This window comes from Phyllobates terribilis, unplaced genomic scaffold (genome assembly GCF_046119375.1).
Source record: "Phyllobates terribilis strain yellow unplaced genomic scaffold, ASM4611937v1 Scaffold_1__5_contigs__length_1240528914, whole genome shotgun sequence".
NCBI lineage: Eukaryota > Metazoa > Chordata > Amphibia > Anura > Dendrobatidae > Phyllobates > Phyllobates terribilis.
This window is the reverse complement of record NW_027362761.1, coordinates 580,409,203-580,433,326: the sequence shown is the minus strand read 5'-3', so window position 1 is coordinate 580,433,326 and position 24,124 is coordinate 580,409,203. Positions and strand designations below refer to the sequence as shown.

Genomic DNA, 24,124 nt, shown 5'->3' with positions numbered 1-24,124 from the left:
CAAGTAAATACCAAAATCAGAACAGTAGCTTACTCTTTTCTGGGGGAAAGGAGAATTGCTCTCCTTAAAGAGTTCTGGGAAATATAGTCTTCTTGGCTAAGCTTCATGGGGGGGGGGGGGGACATGCAAATTATCTGTTTCCCAGAGCGCGCCACCAATAGAAGGCTCAATTAAGGAAAGCTGTTACTTGCCATAAATATACATTTTTTTTATTATTATTAGATGGTGTAAACGCCGCTGTTCTCCTGAATCCGGCGTTGTTTATTTTTTTTTCCTGCTCCTCTCCTTTCCTGAGATATGGCCTCCTCTTCCCAGTTAATAAATCTGTCTTCTTAGCTTAAGAGGCGTGGCCCACATGAAGACGCCCACAAGGAAGCGTTGAGGACCACGCCCAGTTGCCTAACAAGTCTAAATTTACATACAGGGAATAAGGGGCTATATCTCAGGAACAGAGAGGTGCAGAAAAAAAAGAAAAGCATCGCCGGATTCAGGAGAAAAGCGACATTTACACCAGGGGAAAAAAATTACATATTTATGGCAAGTGATGAATGCCCTTTAAATAGTTGAACATTTACTCATATTGTCGCTATCTCCATAGCTATCTCCATTTCCTCTGTGAGAAAGCTAATTTGCATACCTGATTTTCTAATTTACATTTTATGTTTTAATCGCTCTTTATTTCCAAGATTGCTGTCAGTGAAACTATTAAACCGCTCCAAGTCCTGCAATGTTATCAGATAAACCAAGCAGGTTTTCAGTCTCCGATTGTTCTCCTTTACTGACAACAAGCAGAGATCTTGAAAATGGAAATGAATTGAAAAAGAAAATATATTAGAAAGTTGTAGGATTCTCCATCCTGCGATGATTATGTTTTACCTACACTATAATGGACGAGCCCTTTAAATGTAGATTGCACAATAGACGTGGGGCCGCTCTCACCACTGGGTATTAAAAAAAATCAATTTCTGCAGGAAGAACCTTGGTAACGGCACATTACAGATATCATAATTATGCTGAAGGAGGAGATAGGGCATCGACTGCAGATAAGATGTATGCAGCTGCCCTGCCATCTCATACAGTACCCGAGACATTATTGCATGAGGTCTGAGCGATATTGACATTTTCATAATTCTCTTGTAATTGTTCGATAGCAAAACCGCTCAGTGCAGAAGCCAACAAGCAGTAAAGATAAGGAGCGGCAAGTGCTCGCAATGGAGATGTAGGGGGCGGTAGTCTCCGAACAAGGCAAATATGTATGGTATAGCCACATGCCTAAAACATTGATTTGTGGGGGTTTGCAGACCCCACTGATCACTGAAACAATATCTATTGTCAATTCATGCTCACTCTTTTCACTCTCCCAGAACGAGCTGAGCACTTCTGTGCCCTAATTTCAGCCATCAGTCTGGGTTTCCTGACACTGGGCCCAGCTAATCAAAAAAAAAAGTTGTTTAAATATATTTTTATTGTGGTCAAAGCTTTGTTGTTTTTTTTTGCTTCTCCAATTCACCTGTATAGACAAAGAAGTAAATGATAAAATTCCGTCTTCTTGATGCCACCACTAGAGGGAGCTCAGAAGCGTAATGTATACTGTTGTTTAATTGGGAACAATATTGATAAATATGCAGTGAGCTCCATCTACTGGTGGCAGTCAGCAATTTATATTTTTTTGAATGTATTTTTTTGAGCATTTTTACAAAATAATAAACATAGGCATAAACATCGTAATGAAGTAAAGCAGGTTTGTACAATGATCTTTGCACATCTGGAACAGGAAATAATAGGACAACAGTGGACATCCACAAGAATGGGAAAAAAAGAAAAAGCCATGGTAGCATTACTTATCAAGGACATTAAACCAGTGAAGCTCTATATATATAAAGGCCAAAATTCATCAATTGTGGGGGTTTTTTTTAATTAATTTTCTTTTTTTGACTTGTTGCTTTCGCTGAGATTTTTCGTACCAAACTCATTGAAATGGCGCACAAGAAACATATATTTTTCACAGAGCCCAAAATTGTCTCTATTTCTGTCTTTAACTGGTTTTGAGACTATTTAGCAGGAAAAGTTCAGTTTCACGAAAAAATGCTGTAAAATAACTGAGGTACATAAAATTAGTTTGGAGAGACTTGAGTAGAGTTACGCCAAATTTAGCAACTTTTTTTTTAAAGAAAAGCTACATTGATATAAAAATCAGAAAAGTACAAAAATGTGAAATCTTGCAATTTTCACATTGGCTACTTATACTTCCTTTAGTTTCAGGAAACACATGCACATTAGCCACAATTATAAGATCCCACCCTTATCTTTTGCATCAAACCATCTAATGAGCGTGTGCAAAGTGTCTTTGTGAAGGGAGGGGGAGGAGGTGAGCTGTGACATCGTCTATTGTGATTGACAGATCCTGTGTTGTCAACTGGTGAGGTGTTACCTATCATTGTAATCCTGACTCCGATGATAAGGAACCTGCTGAAAACTCTTCCTGAAAGGACAGGATGTACGAGCCTAAAATAGCCCCAGTGGCTGGTGTGAAAGTTGCAAGATTAATAATTCAACTTTTTTTTTTTTTTTTACAAAAGATTGTGATAAAAAAAAAACATTGACAAAATTAAAAAAAAAAAACGATTTAAACTAAAAGAATAAAATACATGTTGGCAATGATGGAGAAAAGAAAACAAGGAAAGCGAGGGCAGGAGGGAATAAAGTGGTGCAATCTCCATGTATCAGGAGCAGACATGTAGATGTCCCCTAGATCCCGCGTCTCCTATGATGTAAGGCGGTGCGATGGTCTAAGCTTTTGATGGCCTCAGTCGTCTGGTCACTACCTGTCCAACAACCATATCAAATAAATTGTTGAGATTGGACCGAGGATCCAGGACTCAATGAATAAGAGATGTTACCTCCAGCCATAACGAACAGTCCTAGCAGATGTGGAACAATGGCCGTCCAAAGACTGGTGGAATTACAGGACAATGTTTGTGCAGAACTTCGGGGATTGGTTACCAAATAAGTGGTGTTTTGTATTGATTCAGTCCATGGTAAATTCACGTGGTGGTTTTAGACGCTCTCCTCCAAATTAGGTGCCATTTATTGTCAGACAGGGACCCATCGCAGTAAACATTCGCGGGTGTCTCGCTGAGTATTCTTGGGAGGGATTAAAGGGTTCTCTGAGACTTTTACATTGTGGCCTATTCATAAGATAGGTCCTTAATATCTGATCAGTGGGGGTACAACACCTGACCCATCCACCGATCAGCTGTTCTCAGTGTGGATGGCGGCCAGAAGTGATCAGTTGCGCGGCTCCATCAACTTCGGTTGCAGTCCGGTACTGAACATCCGCACCCTATAGATTCGAATAGAGGACAGATGTGCAATATTAAGCAACTAAACAGTTGATGGCGTTAACCAGCTCTGCAACTCATCCGTTCCTGCTATCATCGGCACCGGGAAAAACTTATCGTTGGGGATGTCGGGTGTCCTGGAGAACCACTTTAAGTGACATACCATCAATGACTGAGATTAGACCATTAATTGAGGATCCGGCTCTGCATATTCTCTTAGACCTAGTAGCGATAGAAACTTGGGCACCTTGAAAGAAAGAGGAAGCCAATTTGGAACTAAGTGATATCTACTTTTGGCTTGGGAGGGAAAATTTCGGTTGAAAGGTCTTCAAAGGAGGGCAGGGATCTAAGGCCTATAGGCCACTATATGCGCAAAGATATGCAGCTCAGCTGGAAACCAAGGTTCAGACAAAATGGCTGGAAAGCTGCCAGGGAACTGTGGATGGAACGGGAAAGAGGTCAATGCCGAGTGCGGAGAGGCTAACTTAAAGAGGTTGTCCGATGAAAACAAGTTGTCACCTATGCATAGGATACCTTATAGATTGGTGGGGGTCTGACCACTGGGACCCGCACGGAAATGAAGAATGGGGAACTTTTAAACCACTAGAATGGAGTCGCAGTGAGCATGCTCTGCTGCCACTCCATTCATTCCCTATGGGACTGCGCTCTTCTTTTTCCGGCAACACAATAGAGAATGAATGGAGCGGCGTTTGGGTGTCCGACCTGCAGCTCTGTTTTATAACATGCATTAACGTGCCCCATTGGAGATGGAAATTGGTGTGTATCCCAATGGTCGGACCCATTGGTAAGTTATCACCTATCCTGCAGATATATGATAACATGTTTTAACTGGAGAAACTCTGGAGGGTCGTCCAGGGGAGATCTCATCTCAGATGTGCTGTCTAATAGTAGACATATGGCAGCAACAGACAAAGCAAAGCCTCGCAAACCGGGTAAAAGAACGGATTTTACAAAAGTTAGGAAGAGAAATGTGTAGATCAGTAGAGAGAGCATGCCGTCTGCAAATAGAGGTAATCTAACCTGTTCACGCAACATCAAATCCATTTACATCATTGTTGGGATCCCGAGTGTGGCGGAAGCTCAGAGGCTGATCCCTCTGCCCACACAGTAGATACTGGCTATATTACATAGCCAGCATGTGTGTCTACCAGCAGCAGCCACAGCTGAGCTCCGGACGCTGCTGTTAACTATTTTCATGCTGCTGTCAGTTTCTTACAGCAGCATTTAAATGGCGTGGTCACTAGATCTGTGGTATGTCAGTATATATAGTATCAGTAATCACAGGTTCAAGTACCTAAAAGGGATTAAAAAAAAAATCTGTAAAATAAATGAAAAAAAAAGTTTTTAAGAACTATAAAACTTTTAAACATCTCCCCTTACCTCCCATTAAAAATAAAATAATGATATTTATTAAAATAAATATATTTGGTATTTCTGCAGTCATATAAGTCAAATCAGTAAAAATATAAAATGAATTAACCCATAAGGTAGATGCCGTAAGGAATTGCTGTCACCATTCCTCCCTAAAAGGAATAAAAAAAAATCAAAAGATTTGTAGGTGGAACACATTATCAATAAAACCGTCAGCTTACCATGCAGCTCCATCGATGTAAAAATAAAAACATTACAGGTCTTGGAAGATGGCGACACAAACCCCCAATTTTTTTTTTTTTGCAGACTTCTGTTTTGTTTTTTTTGCCACTTAAATAAAAAAAAAAGGTTGATAATGCCGTAATCGTACTGACCTGGAGAATCATGTTTCCAGTTAGCCATATAATGAACGCTGTAAAAACAAAATCCAAAAGACAATGTCGGAATTGCATTTTTTTTTACTTTTTTCTTCCCAAATGGAATTTTTTCTGTTTTCCAGTACATTTTATAGTAAAATGGATGGTGTCATTCAAAACTACAATTTGAGACATTTTATGGCTATATCGACTGAAAAAAAAAAAAAGTGATTGCTTTTGGAATCAGGAGAGGAAAAAACAATAATTGGCTGCGGAAGTAACGGGTTAAGGCCCATGGATAAAACACCTACCCCAACCCCAACCTCTTACTAGTCCGGCTTCTGTAGGGATGAATATTGGGCATGGTGGACATTACACAGGTGGGATTTTTAGTGCTTTAAAGCCAACAGTCAATTCCTAGGAGTAAACGTGGTGCGGGCAGATTGTCCCCTGAGGTTTTTGGCTTGGAGGACCCTGTTGGTATTACTCTAAAATATTTTGTATCAAGGTTTATTCCAGATTTTGCAGCCTTTATAGACTGTTTCCCGGATACCTGTATTCTACATTTTAGGCATTTCACACTTATTTTAATGTTTAGTGTATGTGCTAATTGGTTTTTAAGGCTAAGAGTGTCTTTTCAGCACGGACTTGTTTGTAATAAGGAACCTGTGGGCCATTGCCTGGGGCGGCAAAAAGAAGAGGGCGGCCGGCACTTAACATAAAAAAAAAACTCTAAAAATCTGTGGAAGGCATTTTAAACTGAATGGTATATAGTCTCATATGCTGGGACTATATGTCGTATTAGTTAAAGAGTTTCTCCAGGATTGGGAAAAAATTACTTCTTTCTTCAAAAAACTCCACCGCACTTATCCAGTTGTAGTTGCATCTGATTCATCAGCTACACTTTATTGAAGTGACTGAACTGCAATTTTGCATGCCGGCAGCCATGTTCATTTAATCCTGGACTACTCCTTTAAGGAGTTCTCAAGTCAGAAGTTGCTGACTTTTGTCTCCAGTGATCGTTTTGCTTATACCCTTTACCATCCTGTTATTATTTATCTGTTTTGACTATGAATGTTGTCATTTTGCAGTGGTGCATCAATGGTGCTTGCGTCACCGTAGGAAAACGGCCGGACACTGTAAATGGAGCTTGGGGGTCATGGACGTCATGGTCGCACTGCACACGAACGTGCGGAGCCGGGGTACAGAGTGCAGAGCGGAAATGTAACAACCCAGAGTGAGTATCATACGGATATTCTGCTACATTCACAACTTCATTCAGAAAAAAACGACAAGAATAAAAATCTAACATTTTGTGTACGCAGGACCCATGCAGAGCTATATGTGTTCCTAGGTATAGACTACCATCCATTCGCTACTTCCATTAGGTAGGGTACACTCGCAAGCTGTTCATCTAGCCATTCATTTAATGTAGAGTCAGCAGTAAATTTCACCATCTGACTACACAGTTTAATTGTTGTCTGTTACCATGGAGACCCATAGCTCTGCCTAGGAACTGTAGACCTATTGCAAATTTAGAGATGTTTTTAAGGGGTTTCCACCAAAAAAAAATGTAATTAGACAATTTACTAACATACCCAACATCTAAAAGGTGCCCCTGTCTTCAACCGCAAGCTCTAGTCCTGGGTGCTGACTGGGCAGCGTTTCCTGTCCTGATACCTGTGTGTGAACGGGGCTGACTGATTATTAATTTTAATAGCTAAGCCATCTCCCTTTTCTCTCTATGCCCTGACCGGTTCACAGAATGGGGCTGGTTATTGAATTACGACAACCTGTAGATACAGCTTCCTGCCAAATCACAAATGTAATTAATCTTCACAATTTTTACTTGCTTTTTTTTTTTCTCTTGAGTGTTTTTTTTTTATATATATATTTTTTTCATTTTTAGACCAAAGTTTGGAGGGAAATATTGTACTGGGGAAAGGAAGCGATACAGAATGTGTAAGACGAACCCCTGTCCTAAGAACCGGCCGTCCTTCCGTCAGATGCAGTGCGCTGAGTTCGATACCGTGCTCTATAAAAATGAGCTGCATTCATGGTATCCCATATATAACACAGGTATGTGCACTATTGATGATAGGGGTGCTACAGTGCCACCCTTGCCCATAGACGGCGCCTGGTATTGCAGCTCAGCCCTAATCACTTGTATCACCGCAAGATGTCATAAAAGAATGTACATTTCTTCTACATTTACATCAGTGATTGGCAACTCAAATCTCCAGCTGTTCTGCGTTAGGTTTCCAATGTCCATGCACACCGCCATATACTAAAATTGAGCAAAATTTGTTAAAATCTTTATAAAGCTAAAATTAGTTCAATTAATTTAACAAAATTAACTTTTAATTAGTTAAAATTAGTTGGAAAAAAAAATTGTGATTTGCTTTGAGCGAATTGAGGAAAATTGGGGATCTATATTTATCGTGCGCTGGGGACTTCAGAGACACCAGGACGTCCATTAGGCTCATTCAATTCATATAAAATAAATTCAATATAAATCCAATGTCTGGTCAAATTTGAGCAAACTGCTGAATCTTATTTCTTCAGATTCACTTATCACTATCATGTATACATGTAGCCTTCAGCAATAGGGAGCTGAATAATACATAAGCTGTCCCTGTACGGTAGAAGGAATTTACTAGATATGGTCCTGTGATTACAGCAGGCTCTGCACTGATTCAGTTACACAGTCTCACTCTGTAGAGGCAGAAAGGAAAAGGAAGATGGGGGGAATGATATGTGTGTTAGCAGGCTTTCAGAAATGGTGACCATGACAGGGGCGGCATTTCCACTGTGTCTGTGACATGGCGGACAATAATAACGACTTCTTGTTAGGGAATTAGATAAAATGAGAGCTCTGCGTTGGCCAGAAAGGTGAGCGGCGAGGTGAGGATTATTTTTTTTTCATCCTATGTTTATTATGCTCTGGGGTCTTGTAATAACAGACATTCAATTTGCATGCAATAAATTCGATACAAATGTAATTTTATGGTCATATTTGAGCAAACTGCTGAATCGAATATCGGCAAATTCACTCATCACTGCCATGTATATGTAGCTAAATAATAAAGTCCTGTGATTACAGCAGCCTCTGCACGGATTCAGTTAGACATATTCTACAGAAACAGAAAGGAAATTGATATGTGAATTAGCAACGGTTTGAAATGGTGACCAGGACTGGCTGCGCCTTTCTCTGAGTCTGTAATATGGTGGACAATAACAACTTCCTTTTAGGGCAGTGTTCCCCAACTCCAGTCCTCAAGGTCCACCAACAGGTCATGTTTTCAGGATTTCCTTAGTATTGCACAGATGATAATTCCATCACCTGCACAGGCAATAATTCCATCACCTGCACAGGCAATAATTCCATCACCTGCACAGGCAATAATTCCATCACCTGCACAGGCAATAATTCCATCACCTGCACAGGCAATAATTCCATCACCTGCACAGGCAATAATTCCATCACCTGCAAAGGCAATAATTCCATCACCTGCACAGGCAATAATTCCATCACCTGCACAGGTAATAATTCCATCACCTGCACAGGCAATAATTCCATCACCTGCACAGGCAATAATTCCATCACCTGCACAGGTAATAATTCCATCACCTGCACAGGCAATAATTCCATCACCTGCAAAGGCAATAATTCCATCACCTGCACAGGTAATAATTCCATCACCTGCACAGGCAATAATTCCATCACCTGCAAAGGCAATAATTCCATCACCTGCACAGGTAATAATTCCATCACCTGCACAGGCAATAATTCCATCACCTGCACAGGCAATAATTCCATCACCTGCACAGGTAATAATTCCATCACCTGCACAGGCAATAATTCCATCACCTGGACAATACTAAGGAAATCCTGAAAACATGACCTGTTGGTGGACCTTGAGGACTGGAGTTGGGGAACCCTGTGTTAGGGGATTAGAAAAAAGAAAAGCTCTGCTGTCCAAACGTGTCAATATGAAAGGAAAGACTTCACAAAGGTTGTAGAAATTAAGGTCCATAGGCAATGTGTCATTTGTAGCTTACACTAGATATATATAGTAGGTTCATGGAGTAAGTTCTATAAAGACAATAACTTTCTTATAGCTTAGAATAAATATCCTGAAGCATTATAGATGATAATTTATAGTGCAAACAAATATATAAAAAAATATATATTTTGGCATCAGCGCGGCTGACGGACATATCTGTTTTCATAAATATTTTTATTCACCTTGTAATAAAAAATTGTTCTGTTCCTCTGTTATTCCTCCTCGAAATTAAAAATTAAAGAAATATATGGTATTTATCAGTCTCTTTGTCACCTGGGTGTGGCCCCAAATGTTCTGCCACTCTGGCAGCACTGATTGGACAGTGTGAGAGCATGCAGAGACACGCCCCTAACTGGTAACACTCAGTTGTCACTTTATTCAGAATTCCCCAGGGGGAATAACAGAGGAACTGTGACGCTGAGTCACTTGTCAAGGGCAAGCTGTGAGACAAGGAAGTCAGGAAGTCCGGGGTCAGATACCAGGAGAGTCAAAGGCAAAGGGGTAATACAAAAGAATGGTCAAAAGGCAAAGGCCGAGGTCAGGCAACAAAGATCTGAATAGCTGAACACAGAGCACAAGGCGCCCACACTACCCATCAAAGCTGCTACTGGCAATGGTCTGACCATTATCATCTGGCTAAATAGCCAGGTAATCACCCAGAAAAGGCGACACCGGGAGGAAACCCAGGAAGCCCGGCCAGATTAGGCAGCTGGGTTGTCACTCACAATACCGCACGCCCCTGATGCTATAGGGCCACTGTGAGTGGTGGAATTGTGACAGAAACAGCACAATGCAGAGTCCTAAGAAAATATGCTTTAGAAATGCCATATCAACATATCAAGGAAATAATTATTACTAAAAAAAAGGCATGTAATAAAAAATGGAGGTTAAAGGGGCATACCACATTTCCTTTTATTAAGTCCCAAAAATCTGAGACAAGTGTAACTATCAGCCTCCTCTATTACCCTATAATGTAATTATCCCGCCCAGCGGACTGGAGCCGTATTTCATGCGCTGTCTCATTAAACAGTATTCCTAATTGACACAAGGAGATGATGCTGCTGCGCGGCTATGAAAGGATGGACTCCTCATAATTTCACAGGAGCTGAGGAACGCAGGAACATCTGACGGTTTTGTTGTGTCGTTTGCTTGTTACGCTGTTCAGAACTTTATTTTTCATACTGGATGTGTCTTGTGTGGCCGTTATTGTGTGACGCCCTCTGCTGGGAGACATGGCTCTAAACATATATCTATATGTTGCCACCCAGTCGTTGTGATGTGAATTACAGCCAGTTTAGAGTTTTGCTATGACCCAATAATGTATTGAATTTGTTTTGTGTGAAATTGGAATCCTTGAGAATTGGGGAAAAAGGTGGACATATACAGTACAGACCAAAAGTTTGGACACACCTTCTCATTTAAAGATTTTTCTGTATTTTCTTGACTTTGAAAATTGTACATTCACACTGAAGGCATCAAAACTATGAATTAACACATGTGGAATTATATACTTAACAAAAAAGTGTGAAACAACTGAAAATATGTCTTATATTCTAGGTTCTTCAAAGTAGCCACCTTTTGCTTTGAGGACTGCTTTGCACACTCTTGGCATTCTCTTGATGAGCTTCAAGAGGTAGTCACCGGAAATGGTCTTCCAACAATCTTGAAGGAGTTCCCAGAGATGCTTAGCACTTGTTGGCCCTTTTGCCTTCACTCTGCGGTCCAGCTCACCCCAAACCATCTTGATTGGGTTCAGGTCTGGTGACTGTGGAGGCCAGGTCATCTGGCGTAGCACGCCATCACTCTCCTTCTTGGTCAAATAGCCCTTACACAGCCTGGAGGTGTGTTTGGGGTCATTGTCCTGTTGAAAAATAAATGACGGTCCAACTAAACTCAAACCGGATGGAATAGCATGCCGCTGCAAGATGCTGTGGTAGCCATGCTGGTTCAGTATGCCTTCAATTTTGAATAAATCCCCAACAGTGTCACCAGCAAAGCACCCCCAACACCATCACACCTCCTCCTCCATGCTTCACGGTGGGAACCAGGCATGTAGAGTCCATCCGTTCACCTTTTCTGCGTCGCACAAAGACACGGTGGTTGGAACCAAAGATCTCAAATTTGGACTCATCAGACCAAAGCACAGATTTCCACTGGTCTAATGTCCATTCCTTGTGTTCTTTAGCCCAAACAAGACTCTTCTGCTTTTTGCAGTGGTTTCCTAGCAGCTATTTTACCATGAAGGCCTGCTGCACAAAAGTCTCCTCTTAACAGTTGTTGAAGAGATGTGTCTGCTGCTAGAACTCTGTGTGGCATTGACCTGGTCTCTAATCTGAGCTGCTGTTAACCTGCGATTTCTGAGGCTGGTGACTCAGATAAACTTATCCTCAGAAGCAGAGGTGACTCTTGGTCTTCCTTTCCTGGGGCGGTCCTCATGTGAGCCAGTTTCTTTGTAGCGCTTGATGGTTTTTGCAACTGCACTTGGGGACACATTCAAGGTTTGCCCAATTTTTCGGACTGACTGACCTTCATTTCTTAAAGTAATGATGGCCACTCGTTTTTCTTTACTTAGCTGCTTTTTTCTTGCCATAATACAAATTCTAACAGTCTATTCAGTAGGACTATCAGCTGTGTATCCACCTGACTTCTGCACAACACAACTGATGGTCCCAACCCCATTTTTAATTCAAGAAATCCCACTTATTAAACCTGACAGGGCACACCTGTGAAGTGAAAACCATTTCCGGTGACTACCTCTTGAAGCTCATCAAGAGAATGCCAAGAGTGTGCAAAGCAGCCATCAAAGCAAAAGGTGACTACTTTGAAGAACCTGGAATATAAGACATATTTTCAGTTGTTTCACACTTTTTTGTTAAGTATATAATTCCACATGTGTTAATTCATAGTTTTGATGCCTTCAGTGTGAATGTACAATTTTCAAAGTCATGAAAATACAGAAAAATCTTTAAATGAGAGGGTGTGTCCAAACTTTTGGTCTGTACTGTATATACTATACCGTCACTTTATACTGTGCCATATGACAGAAATACTTATAAAAATAAAACTGTACCGCAAACTCGTGAAACTGTCAAGAAAAAGCAGCTTGTCAGTAAAGGAGAGAGTTCTTTATATTAAGAAAAGTTACACTTTTTAGAGCAGTCTACCAAAAGACTTAGCACTGGAAAAACATTGGAAAAAACATTCTTGATCTCTTATCTAACAACTAACAGTATGGAGAAGGGTACAGAATAAGGAAGTGCCGTTCCCCAAAAGGAAGCTTACACTTCTATTACATTTATTGCTCTACAGTCATGGTGTTCAAACTCTGGTTCACCACTATATGGCTATCAAGGCATGCTGAGAGTTGTAGCTTCACAGTAGCTGGCTAGCCACAGGTCTGAGATCAACAAAAATGCTTCAAACGGTAGCTAATGGCATAAAATACAAAAGAACCACTTCCTCCAAGATTAATTCCTTGTGGCTGCAGCGCCGTTGCTCCAGTGCTCCTCACCGGTATTTGTAGATCCGTGCAGTCTAATCATGCTACTACTACTCATGCCATCCACCCCAGCCTTACCACTCATATAATAATTGGATGCAATGATCATAATGGTAGATGATATATGACCATTACAAAGAAAATAAGTGGTGAGGAGCACTGGAGCAACAGCACCACAGCAACCTGAAATTTATCTAGTAATTAATAGATCTTTTGTTATTTTATGCCATTTATTTTATTTTTTGCCTTTGGTTAAGTATTGATGACCCTCAAAATTCTCTATAGGGACCACTGATGTGGAGTATTGATACTGCTATTACAAAATATGTGGACACAGACGGACGGCTGCGATCACTTGCCTATACTGTCCTGATTCTCCCCACAGCTAATCCCTGTGAACTTCATTGCCGAAATGCAGAAGCAAATTATGTGAACAAGCTCCTTGACGCAGTCATCGATGGGACTCCGTGTTTCGAGGGGAATGACAGCCGAGACGTCTGCATTAATGGCATGTGTAAGGTATTTGGTATGTTTCACTTACTTCAGTATTTAATGCTGGATGATGTGGTGGCGCCGAGCGGCCATGTAGAATGGAAATGTAGAATCATTTATAATCTTTTGCATTAAAAAAAATTATATTAATTATATTAATAAAATTTAGATTTACATTTATACACTTTAACCAGGAGCGTTAGAGGAAGTCCATAATGGAGGATTAAAAAAGAAAATCTTAAAGGGAATGATTTTTATATATTTATTTGTTTTATTAATTATTAAGTAAATCTGCTTTTATATTCTGTTGTTATTTTCTGATTTTATGTTTTTAATTAATATTTATAATTCCATTATGTTTATAAGGGCCAACATCATGTCTGAGGTGTGAACTGTAGCTCAGAAATTTGCTTCACAGCAGTTACATTTATATGTTTCACTCCAAAATAACATGTTTACCTGTTGCATAGAATGCAATTATTATTATTATTTTTTTTTTACGTCTCATCAGAACTTGCTCCATATTTGGCACCAAACTTTATAAGAGGGATGTATCTTTAAATAAATTTGGTGATTTTTTTTTCTCCCAGAAACAATACTGCTCTTGTCCAGAGGCCATATCTGTTATTGCTGCTAAAGTCCATTCAAGTAAATAGCTCTTTGATGCAATCTTAATAAACTAGACGATTAGATTAGTTAAGCCAAGAGAAATACCTTATTGTGTTTTATTAGAGATTGCTGGCTATGTTTTATTAATGTTCTGCTTGCTAGTCAGTTTATGTACACTAATTTAACTTGTAAAGTGTCCAGCATTCCACTAATCTCATTAGTATCTTGGGAGCCTCTAACCATTGTTCAAAAATCTTATAGGCACATTGTGTAAGTGTTGAAAGAAGATCCAGTGGAGCCTTCACCACAGGGAGTCTCACATGTAGACCCAGGATATGTGGTCAACCTGAGAAAGATACCTCCACTAATGCACACTTAGATTTGGGGGGGGTGGGGGGTGAGAGCAATTCTGCCATTCAGGGGGCTGAGCCCAGAGTAGCAGAAGGGACTAGTGTTTTTTTAGCAGTCAGTGTTGAAACAGAGATTGGAGAAAGACTTTACAAGGAGAATGAGAGACATCATTCAGGAAAGTAGATGGATAGCATGGCATCCAAAGAGACACAGATTGGAATTCTATATGATTCTAGCCTAAGGGTACCAGCACTGACTGGAATGATTCTAATCTGCTCCATTGATGCTCCATTGATTATCAGAGAGACATGGATGCATCTTGGAGAGGCCAGGTTGGGACGAAGAAGGTTTAAAGATACCTTACATTCCTCCCCCCTTTTTTAGGGTGTAATAGTGATAGCCACTGTTTAGCAGGGGTGCCATTTTGTGTTATTATCCTTTAGTGTGCCAACCTCCGTGGTCTAGGCAGGAGAAAAGCTTAAGGATAATTCAGGATTATAGGTATTTTGTACTGTTATCCCTGGACTTGTGTATATTCTATTTTTGACCTGATCTCCTCCTAGTTGAGCTGATTTTTCACCTGCTGTTGATGTGTTATTTATTAAGCATCTTTAGGGCTTATTTACTTGTATTACTGTGTTAGCAGGTTTAGCCCTGACGCTTATATCCTTACTTTCGATAAAGGGTAGAGCTGTTGAGGGAGGGCAGCAATGACCCTTCACGGTTGACCAAGTGATTGTCAAATTATTTTACCTGGTTGATTGAGCAATGCAATAGAAAACCAGACGGAGGCAAAGCTCTGTATGGGGGGATTCAAAGAATCTCCAACCCCGTTTATTTCTACTTAGCGTTTTATATTGTTTTGAGTTTATTAATATCCAATCACCTACAGCCATACTACGAGCTTGAACCAATGTTAGTACAATTATTACGGAAATACACATATGGTCATATTATCGTTAGTTCGGTGTACGATGGAAAGTTACAAGGTTACACATCCCGGCTCAGAATAGCTAGATAACAGGAGCGGGGTGTCTCATAGAATGTTCCTGAGAGAAAAGGTTAGTGCGGGAAAGTTGCATGTGAATCAAGAGGAAAGAAGGAAAGAATGTATGTTATGCAAAGAGTATAATAACATGATTTTGAAGCAGGCAGACAAGATGGAGTTGCCATAGCATGAATATCAATATGTCCTTTACAGATCTATTTACCTACACAATAACCTTATTATTACTATATTTAGAGGAATTATTCCTCACTGTGGGATAGATACCACTGCTGCCAATTCACATTATAGGTTGAATAATATATTGATTTTTCCTTTTTGTCTTTGTTGGTTTGCTTTTTGGAATGGGTGTTTTTAAAATACAGTATTTTGCGGACTATAAGACTTTTTTCCCTCAAAATTTGAGAGGAAAATGAGGGTGCGTCTTATAGTCTGAATGTAGCTTACCGGTGGAGCGGGGTCACAGGAGGCAGGGTCACGGCTGCAGGAAGTGGGGCGATGCTGCGGGCCCTGGGCTAGGAAGAGGGGGATTCCCGGTGGTGGGCTTCATGAAAATGTCGGCGGTGCAGGCAGGAGCTGAGTCCCCACTCTACATGTTGCTCTCCCGTCGGTGGGCTTCAGGAAAATGGCCGCTGGAGGTTCCACCGCCACCGCCCCCCCGATAAGATAAATTCGGACTATAGGACGGACCCCCATTTGACACATTAAAAAAAAAAAATTGCCGTTTGGGGTGCGTCTTATGATCTGGTGCGTCTTATAGTCCGCAAAATAAGCTATCTCATAAATATTGTTTTTAGGGAATATATTTTTGTTAGCTTTCCATGATTGATCCTCTGATACATATATCTAACATTGAAAACATTTCGCTAATTAGTATTTGCATTAAAAAAAATCTGGTAAAATTGCAAAAATTGAAGCAATGGGTAAGTTCTTGTGCCGTGCCGCCACATCTGGCACTGAGGAACGAGGAGGCTGCGCAACTGATTTTCATGGCTGTTTATTAATCTGACACGTACATATATATTATGTTAATGCTGTTTCTGTGCAGTGTTTTTCCTTGTGTTTAGTCCAAGGCTTGTAATTGACTTATGTACTCGGCATCTCATCCCAACGTCTCCGGCTCCGGATAATAAGTCACAGGAGAGCTTAATCAGGCAGATGAAATGCACATCTGTCTGCGGCGTCCGTCAATAGGCGGTTTATAATCTTCTGTGTATATTAACGCCGACCCTCCTCACGTGAGACCCTCCGTGTTCATTTACTTCTAATCAGCGGAGATTTATTAGAATATTTATAAGTCGCGCTCTGTGGGTACGGGTTTATTTTAGCTTTTTAAGGCAGTTATTAATTATTCTTGACGAGCCTTGCAATCAGTGACCACCTTTTTGGAGCCGAATCAACACAAAGCCGGTGGGATCCACAGGGGACCACCAGGGGAGGATGCCACCATGTATTTGTGAGCAACGGATGGAGAGGGGGCCGCCATGTGTATATATATATATGTATATATATATATATACATACACATATACATACAGTGGGGAAAATAAGTATTTGATACACTGACGATATTGCAAGTTTTCCCACCTACAAAGAATGAAGAGGTCTGTCATTTTTATCGTAGGTCACTTCACCTGTGAGAGACAGAATCTAAAAAAAAATCCAGAAAATCTCATTGTATGATTTTTACATAATTAGTTTACATTTTATTGCATGAAATAAGTATTTGATACAATAGAAAAACAGAACTTAATATTTGGTACAGAAACCCTTGTTTGCAATTACAGAGGTCAGACGTTTCCTATAGTTCTTGACCAGGTTTGCACACACTGCAGCAGGGATTTTGGCCCACTCCTACACACAGATCTTCTCCAGATCTTTCAGGTTTCGGGGCTGTCGCTGGGCAACATTGAATTTCAGCTCCCTCCAAAGATTTTCTATTGGGTTCAGGTATGTAGACTGGCTATGCCATTTCAAGACCTTGAAATGCTTCTTACGGAGCCACTCCTTAGTTGCCCTGGCTGTGTGATTCGGGTAATTGTCATGCTGGAAAACCTAGCCAGGAGTCATCTTCAATGCTCTTACTGAGGGAAGGAGGTTGTTGGCCAAAATCTCGTGATACATGACCCCATCCATCCTCCCTTCAATATGGTGCAGTCGTCCTGTTCCCTTTGCAGAAAAGCACGCCCCCAAAGTATGATGTTTCCCCCACCATACTTCACGGTTGGGACGGTGTTCTAAGGGTTGTACTCATCCTTCCTCTGCCTCCAAACGAGTGGAGTTGATACCAGCAAGTTCTATTTTGGTCTCATCTGACCACATGACCTTCTCCCATGCCTCCTCTGGATCATCCAGATGGTCATTGGCGAACTTCAAATGGGCCTGGACATGTGGTGGTGTGAGCTGGGGGACTTTGTGTGCACTGCAGGATTTTATTCCATGACTGCGTAATGTGTTACTAACGGTAATGTTTGAGACTGTGGTCCCAGCTCTCTTCAGGTCATTGACCAGGTCCTGCCATGTACTACTTCACTGATTCCTGACCTTTCTCAGAATCATTCTTACCCCATGAGGCGATATCTTGTATGCAGCCCCAGACCGAGGAAGATTGACAGTCATCTTGTGTTTCTTCCATTTTCTAAGAATTGTGCCAACAGTTGTCTTCTCACCAAGCTGCTTGCCTATTGTCCTGTATTGTCCTGTACCCCGTCTTGTGCAGGGCTACAATTTTATCCCTGGTGTCCTTAGACAGCTCTCTGGTTTTGGCCATGGTGGAGAGGTTGGAGTGTGATTAATTGAGTGTGTGGACAGGTGTCTTTTATACAGGTAATGAGTTCAAACAGGTGCAATTAATACAGGTAATGAGTGCAGAGTAGGAGGGCTTCTTAAAGAAAAACTAACATGTCTGTGAGAGACAGAATTCTTGCTGGTTGGTAGGTGATCAAATACTTATTTCATGCAATAAAATGCAAATTAATTATGTAAAACTCATACAATGTGATTTTCTGTTTTTTTATTTTTAGATTCTGTCTCTCACAGGTGAAGTGTAACTACGATAAAAATTACAGACCTCTCCACTCTTTGTAGGTGGGAAAACTTGCAAAATGTTTAGTGTATCAAATACTTATTTTCCCCACTGTATGTGGGGAAGGGATTGAGAGGGGGCCGCCATATATATATGTGATGAACGGATGGAGAGGGGGCCGCCATGTATGTGTGGGGAACGGATGGAGAGGGGGTCGCCATGTATATATGTGATAAACGGCTGGAGAGGGTGCTGCCATGTATATGTATGATGAATGGATGGAGAGGGGGCCGCCATGTATATATATGGGGAATGAATGGAGAGGGGGTTGTCACGTATATATATGATGAATGGATGGAGAGGGGGCTGCCATGTATACATATGATGAACGGATGGAGAGGGGGCCGCCATTTATATATGTGGGGATCTGATGGAGAGGGGGCCGCCATGTATATATTTGGGAAACGGATGGAGAGGGGGCCGCCATGTATATATATGGGGAACGGATGGAGAGGGGGCCGCCATGTATATATGTGATGAACGGATGGAGATGGGGTCGCCATGTATGTGTGGGGAACGGATGGAGAGGGGGTCGCCATGTATATATGTGATAAACGGATGGAGAGGGGGCCGCCATGTATATGTATGATGAATGGATGGAGAGGGGGCCGCCATGCATATATATGGGGAATGGATGGAGAGGGGGTCGTCACGTATATATATGATGAATGGATGGAGAGGGGGCTGCCATATATACATATGATGAACGGATGGAGAGGGGGCCGCCATTTATATATGTGGGGAACTGATGGAGAGGGGGCCGCCATGTATATATTTGGGAAATGGATGGAGAGGGGGCCGCCATTTATATATGTGGGGAACTGATGGAGAGGGGGCCGCCATGTATATATTTATGGGGAACGGATGGAGAGGGAGCCACCATGTATATATATGGGAAACGGATGGAGAGGGGGCCGACATGTATATATATGATGAATGGATGGAGAGGGGGCCGCCATGTATATGTATGATGAATGGATGGAGAGGGGGCCGCCATGCATATATATGGGGAATGGATGGAGAGGGGGTCGTCACGTATATATATGATGAATGGATGGAGAGGGGGCTGCCATATATACATATGATGAACGGATGGAGAGGGGGCCGCCATTTATATATGTGGGGAACTGATGGAGAGGGGGCCGCCATGTATATATTTGGGAAATGGATGGAGAGGGGGCCGCCATTTATATATGTGGGGAACTGATGGAGAGGGGGCCGCCATGTATATATTTATGGGGAACGGATGGAGAGGGAGCCACCATGTATATATATGGGAAACGGATGGAGAGGGGGCCGACATGTATATATATGATGAATGGATGGAGAGGGGGCCGCCATGTATATATATGATTAATGGATGGAGAGGGGGCCGCCATGCGTACACACTAAAAAATTCTCTTGACAATTATTAAATAAAGGCTTCCAAAGGATGACATTAAAGGGGTTGTCCGGTCTTAGGCTACAAGTCTGCAGTCACTCTATGTGACTGCAGACTTGTGAATCCTCGAACTGCATGTTGTGATGATTGTCCGGAGCTGGCATTGGGAACAACGGGCACATATTCGCAAGTATGCAATTTGCACATATGCGGCCACAAGCAGACTAGTTGGCGCAGTCACGCTCAATACAAGTGTATAGAGCGAGGCCGGACACATCTAGTCGGAATGTGGCCAGAAGTATGCAAATCGTACATGACCGCCCACTCACAGCACTGGCTCCGGAGAATCCTCACAACATGCAGTGCAAGGATTCACAAGTCTGCAGTCACATAGCACTTTTACCCCTCCCTTATGCAGCCAATAGCTGCTCAGCAGTATCTGAGACTGATCAATTGCTAGATCAGCTGCCGAACTGTGATTAGCAGCATCTAGGAGGGAGGGGTTAAAGTGCACAACCCCAGAGAAGACTCAGAAGCAACGCCCAGTTGGACTTCAAAGCAGAGATTTCACATAGTGCGCTCTGAAAGTAATAAATGTGAATATTTCTGCAATGGAGCGACGCAGCACAAAACAGAAAAAATAGGCAGAATCAGGGCATATAAGGGATTTCTACAAGGTATTTAATTAAATCTTTAAAGCAAGTCTGTGTAGCATGGAGAGTAAGTTTGCTATATAGCTGAGAGATCTGTTTTCGGTGTAACTTTAGCCCTAGTGTAAAATTAGTCACAGCGCCCCCCATATACCATGACTTATTTATAATATGGAAGGTCCCCCAGTGTCGTCTACTTCTGCACCCCTATAACTACCCCCGGATCCTGTGACCATTATGTGCCCTACACTAGGCACAGATTACATCATATGTCGTGGTGTTGTGCAGTCAGACCTCAACTATTATGAAATTTTGCAGCACTGAGACGAGACACGGCTGCAGCGTATGAGAGCCCGCGGGATGAAATAATTGGTATATATCTGCAAATGGAAGCAAGGACAAGGTTAATCCCTTAATGACGGTGCCGTTTGTAAATGCGCTAAGGTTTAAAGCAAATTTACCAATTAAAGTAACGTTTAGCGGTTGCAGAAAACTCCAACCTAAATGGCGATTTCCATCTCTATCATTAACTGCAAACCGAGCGCAGTTTGCTACTGGTTTCCCTCCTATTATATCACACGTGACCAGCGACTTCTGCATCTTCTCTGTATGTGATATGTTCTGTATTTCCATCCCAGTTTCAAAATAAAACTCTAATTCCAGCCGAGCGCCCATAAGGACAGGAGACCTGTGTCCAATGGGGTAACATTTCTTATTAATTTAATCCCTTAAATTTTTAGTTTTTGTGTTTTCATCTTCTCCTCCACCTCATTTGTAGACCCATAACTTTTGTACCTTTCCATCCACTTAATTGTACGAGGGCTTGTTTTTACATAGTTACATAGTTACATAGTTAGTAAAGCCGAATAAAGACTTGCGTCCATCAAGTTCGACCTGTTAGTTCTGTAATTGCTAAAGTTGATCCAGAGGAGGCAAAAACCCAAAATGATTTAGCCAATCTTCACCTGAGGAAAAATTCCCTCCCGACTCTGAAACCAGCAGTCAGAATAAATCCCTGTATCAACCTACTATTTTATTCTATTTTTAAGTATACGCTGAAATCTGCCTGGTATCTAGAAAAGCATCCAGTCCCCGCTTGAACTGGTGTAGTGAATCCGACATTACCGTCTCCTCACTCAGTGAATTCCATATTCTCACTGCTCTTACCGTAAAGAACCCCTTCCTATGCTGGTGCTGAAACCTTTTCTCTTCCAGTCTTAGTGAGTGCCCTCTTGTTACCGTAATATCCCTCCTTTTGAACAAATCCCGGGCAAGGTCTCTATACTGTCCCCTAACATATTTGTACACATTTATTATGTCCCCCCTCAACCTTCTCTTTTCCAGGCTGAATAGTCCTAGTTTTGCCAACCTCTCTGGGTATTGCAGTCCCTCCATTCCCTTTATTAATTTTGTTGCCCTCCTTTGTACCTTTTCAAGCTCATTTATATCCTTTCTATATATTGGGGCCCATAACTGAGCACAGTATTCCAAGTGTGGTCTGACCAGTGCTTTGTACAGTGGAAGAACAATGTTCTCATCCTTTGCAGCTATACCTCTTCTGATACATCCCATTACCCTGTTTGCCCTTACAGCAGCTGCCTGACTTTGGGCACTCCAATTTAGTTTGCTATCAATCAAGATGCCCAAGTCCTTCTCCATCTCTGAATTCCCCAGTGATTTCCCATTCAGTGAGTACTGGTGACTTCCATTTTTCCTTCCCATATGTATGACCTTACATTTCTCCTCGTTAAACCTCATTTGCCATTTAATGCTCCACCTACCCAGCTTATCCAAATCCCTCTGTAGGTCTGCACTATCCTCTTTTGTATTAATTGTTTTACATAACTTTGTGTCATCTGCAAATATTGATATTTTACTATTTATCCCGTTGACTATGTCGTTAATAAAGATATTAAATAACATTGGGCCTAGTACAGACCCCTGTGGTACCCCACTAGTGACGCTTACCCAATCTGAGTATATTCCATTTATAACCACCCTCTGCCTTCTATGCTTTAGCCAGTTAGCTACCCACTTGCAGACATTTTCCCCCAGCCCCATCATTCTCATTTTGTATACCAACCTATTATGTGGCACGCTATCGAACGCTTTTGAGAAGTCGAGATACACGACATCCACTGGTTCCCCCTGATCTACTCGAGAGCTAACCTCCTCGTAGAAGTCAATCAGGTTTGTTTGGCAGGAGCGATTCCTCATGAATCGATGTTGGTTCGGGGTTAATAGATTATTAGCGTCAAGATGCTCCGTAATTGCCTCATTAATAAAGCCTTCAAAAATTGTGCCCACAACGGACGTCAGACTCACCGGCCGATAGTTTCCGGTGTTACTTTTTGCTCCCTTTTTGAATATTGGCACTACATTCGCCTGTCGCCAATCAAGTGGTACAGACCCAGTCTCAACAGAGTCCTTAAATATAAGATATAACGGTCTGTCTATCACATTACTTAGTTCCCTTAGTACCTGTGGGTGTGACGCACCCCCTGGGCCATGTTGTGCAGCGTTGCGCATGCGGGGAATACCCGGAGCCGGATCTGATAGGGGTAGTAGTCCTCGTGGCGGTGACCCGGTCCGTGCCCAGGGTGTCAAACCAAGTGGCAGAACTTAGAATAAGATGTTATATTGTTCGACTACGCCACCCGTTGATTGCGGCTATGAAGCCGCCGCTGCAGGGCAGACCGCTGAGGCCGGTGGTACGGGTGTGCAGCGTGGATAGTATAACCCCCAACGGGAGGGGTATGGCCCCAGGGCAGCAGGCGAAGAGGGGATGATGGTAGTGATGTTATAGTAGTCCCCGTCCTAATAGTGCTAATGCGACAAGGAATCAGTGAGACGTACAGCTGCAGTTTTCAATGCTTTACTCACAGTTCTTTATCAGGTCCCTTGTGCGCAGTCAAGACCGCCCGAGTCATGCTGCGTCCACCAGGTCAGGGACTCGGCCAACTCCCAGGCAATTCCAGAGCGTGGTCCAGGGCTCCCCTCTCTTCCTTCCTACTGGCCGTCCCCACCAGGGACCCACCTTTGTCCGGCTCCCTCGGGCCTTCTGGTGGCGAAGCCTTTCCCGGTTTCCCTGACCCTATACGGTATGCCTTCCTGGTGGATATGGTGAGGGGTCGCGCCAAGACTTGACCACGACCTCCGGTTCCTGGCTAAGGATAATTGGGCTCCACCAGTTTGGGATCCGGTACCCTGTTCTGCCAACCCTTCATCCGTTATTCCGTGGGATCTTAGGGTTCCCTCTTTTCTTGCGTCTCTGGGCCTTTCCTGGTGTTTATGTTCCTTCTTCCTCTTACTTCTCTCTCTCTCTCTGCTTCAGGCCTCCACTTCAGGCCTGGCTCTGGAGCTGGGCCCGGACTGAGCCACAGCTCCCTGTCAGCCCTCTCTGGCTGAACTCTCTCAGACTGCACTCCTCTGCACCTCTCCCTCGTTCTATCATGGTGCCCACCTTTTATACTCCCTTCTGACACCCGAGCCCAGGTGACCAGCACCCAATGGGCTCCTACCTATGCCCAGAGTCCCTCCCCTGTCTGCTCCTACACCACTGGGATATTCCTCCCCCCTCTCCACTCCAGCCAGGGACAGACGCTGTCGTACCTGCACATCTATCTGGTGGGAGTACCGTTGATCTGTCCCCCGGAAATGGGGTGAGTGTAGTGTATGCAGCTAACTGAGCCCCGTTCCACACTCCATCCTTACCCGGGAGTGGAATACCGCACCTCTGGTTCGAGGTGCAATACCCCTGTAGCAGCCGAGTCCTCGGGGTGCTACATTCCCCCCTGGTAAATCACAGCACGTCCTCGGGCTGGAATAGAATAAAAACATTTTAAACATACAAATATTTTTAAAGTGCACTCGCATATAAGACATTAACTATGAA

General features: G+C 42.4%; 1 protein-coding gene across 2 annotated transcripts in view; it reads left to right on the top strand.

Annotated features, from left to right (window-relative positions):
• Window positions 1-24,124, top strand: part of ADAMTS12 (ADAM metallopeptidase with thrombospondin type 1 motif 12) — a 639,247-nt gene that overhangs the window by 462,970 nt on the left and 152,153 nt on the right. For both annotated transcript variants that reach the window (XR_012321927.1, XM_073681470.1), the window contains exons 11-13: window positions 6,181-6,326; window positions 6,999-7,168; window positions 13,041-13,174. Coding sequence is in view for 1 of the 2 variants with exons in the window: in XM_073681470.1 (XP_073537571.1) it covers window positions 6,181-6,326; window positions 6,999-7,168; window positions 13,041-13,174 (450 nt within the window). In the remaining variant the exon portion in view is untranslated. The remainder of the gene's footprint in view (window positions 1-6,180; window positions 6,327-6,998; window positions 7,169-13,040; window positions 13,175-24,124) is intronic.